At 37.1% G+C, this 2,386-nt stretch overlaps 1 protein-coding gene across 1 annotated transcript in view; it reads left to right on the forward strand.

Annotated features, from left to right (window-relative positions):
* LOC106871910 (sorting nexin-25) overlaps positions 1 to 2,386 on the forward strand; it is a 45,287-nt gene that overhangs the window by 27,673 nt on the left and 15,228 nt on the right. Inside the window, exons 15-16 of the mRNA XM_014918667.2 lie at positions 787 to 927; positions 2,027 to 2,170. Coding sequence (XP_014774153.1) covers positions 787 to 927; positions 2,027 to 2,170 — 285 coding nt within the window. The remainder of the gene's footprint in view (positions 1 to 786; positions 928 to 2,026; positions 2,171 to 2,386) is intronic.

Here is a 2,386-nt window from a genome sequence, read left to right on the forward strand (position 1 = left end):
AACACCTAAAGCTCCACGAGGCTCCGGCAGGGGATGGTGGCGAACCCTGCTGTACTCTGCCACCATAACTTTCTCTCACTCTTACTTCTTGTTTCTGTTGTGCCTGTAATTCAAAGGGTCAGCCTTGTCACACTGTGTCACACTGAATATCCCCGAGAACTACGTTAACGGTACACATGTCTGTGGAGTACTCAGCCACTTGCTTGTTAATTTTACGAGCAGGCTGTTCCGTTGATCGAATCAACTGGAATCCTCGACGTCGTAAGCGACGGAGTGCCAACAACAACATATATATACATATATACATGTCCAGTGAGTTCACCATTTTTTTTTTTCCAATGAAATAGTTTTTAACTATTAATAGTGAGATACTATGGATATATTTTCTTGGTAAACTTTCCTCACAGTGAATTGATGGCAGTGAACTTTCCCTCTGATGAATTGATGGTGGTGAACTTATCTGTAATCATATATACAAAAATACACATCATGCACAAATATGGTGTAGTGGTTAAGAGCACGGGCTACTAACCCCAAGACTCTGAGTTCGATTCCAGGCAGTGACCTGAATAGTAGTAATAATAAATAATGATAATAATAACATCAAAAAATACCTTAGGAATGAGAACCCAGGTTCAAAATTTCCCCAAGACACCTGATGAAGGCTGGAGGGTATACCAGCCAAAACATTGTGGTAACAACAAACAAGATGTGGACAAATATCCATCAAATGTAAGTAAATGTAAATAATGTATGTCAACATGTTATCAATTTTTTTCTTTACAGTTTAAAAAAGTTGTTGATGACTTAAAGAAAGAATTGGAAACATTGCATTGTGAAAAGAACCAATTTGCTGCTTATGTTCAACGAACAGATTTATGGTGGGAAAACCAGGGCAAGTGGAAGGCTCAAGTGCACAGTGCTGATGTAAGTTGATGACATTGTTATGGTTTATTTAAGAGCATTGAAGAGGTTAAAGCAGTTGATTGCTCAAGATTAAATGTCTTACTATGTTTAGTTTTGTCCCTCTATGTTCTGAGTTCAGACTCTAATGATGTTGACATTACTGTTCAATATAAGGTTAATAAAAAGGGTCAGCCATGACATAAGACCAGGCTGTGAAATGGTTGTGATAATGATGAAGAAGCTTAGGGATCTTTTGTATATTTATTTTTTGCTATCTCATGTCCATGTCTATAATACTCTCTCTCTCTCATTTTCTGTTTCTACATGTATATCTCTTTTACTCTTTTACTTGTTTCAGTCATTTGACTGTGGCCATGCTGGAGCACCGCCTTTAGTCGAGCAAATCAACCCCAGGACTTATTCTTTGGAAGCCTAGTACTTATTCTACCGGTCTCTTTTGCCGAACCGCTAAGTTACAGGGACGTAAACACACCAGCATCGGTTGTCAAGCGATGTTAGGGGGATAAACACAGACACTCAAACATATACACACACATACATACATATATATACATATATGCGATGGGCTTCTTTCAGTTTCCGTCTACCAAATCCACTCAGAAGGCTTTGGTCAGCCCGAGGCTATAGTAGAAGACACTTGCCCAAGATGCCACGCAGTGGGACTGAACCCGGAACCATGTGGTTGGTAAGCAAGCTACTTACCACACAGTCACTCCTGCACCTATATATTTAATCATGTGTGTGTATTGCTTTTTTTTAATCCTTGGCCCAGCTGAGGAATTTTACCTGAAGACACTTGGAAAGAAAATAAATTGAAACATTGTATCAATATCCAAGATCAGAAATACTGCCCCAGAAATATATATCACTGTTAAACACACCTGTATGTAGGATTACAAATCTGAAACTTGTTTGATTATAGATTATAGATCTGTTTGGCCAAGATTGGATTATAGATATGGTTGGCCAAGGTTGGATTGGAGCTAAACAACCACCATGGCATATATTCTCACTAACTCTAAAGCCTGATTTATTAATTATTTATTGAGTCATTATCATTACCTTTACCATTGTTTGTTAATTGTTTATTTCGTAACAGATTGTTTCAGAGGGAGACAAATTAACTCCTTACTTTGTTATTGGCGTCGATGTTGATGATTCCGACTCATTGATGAAAAGTGAAGGCTGGTCAATTTCTCGAACATTGGCTGATTTTGGTGTTTTGCATGAAAAGCTCATCCAGGTAAATATATTAGTTTTATTTGTTACAGCATCAAAGTAGAATGAGTATACCTGCAAGAGATCATTATATATTATATATATACATGCATACACACACATACACACACACACATATAATAGTCCAACCCATACCAGCATAAAAAGTGGACATTAAACAATGATGATGAAGATGATGATAATCACATTATATTACTGTATATATATATATATATATATA

Source organism: Octopus bimaculoides, chromosome 12 (assembly GCF_001194135.2).
Source record: "Octopus bimaculoides isolate UCB-OBI-ISO-001 chromosome 12, ASM119413v2, whole genome shotgun sequence".
Lineage (NCBI taxonomy): Eukaryota > Metazoa > Mollusca > Cephalopoda > Octopoda > Octopodidae > Octopus > Octopus bimaculoides.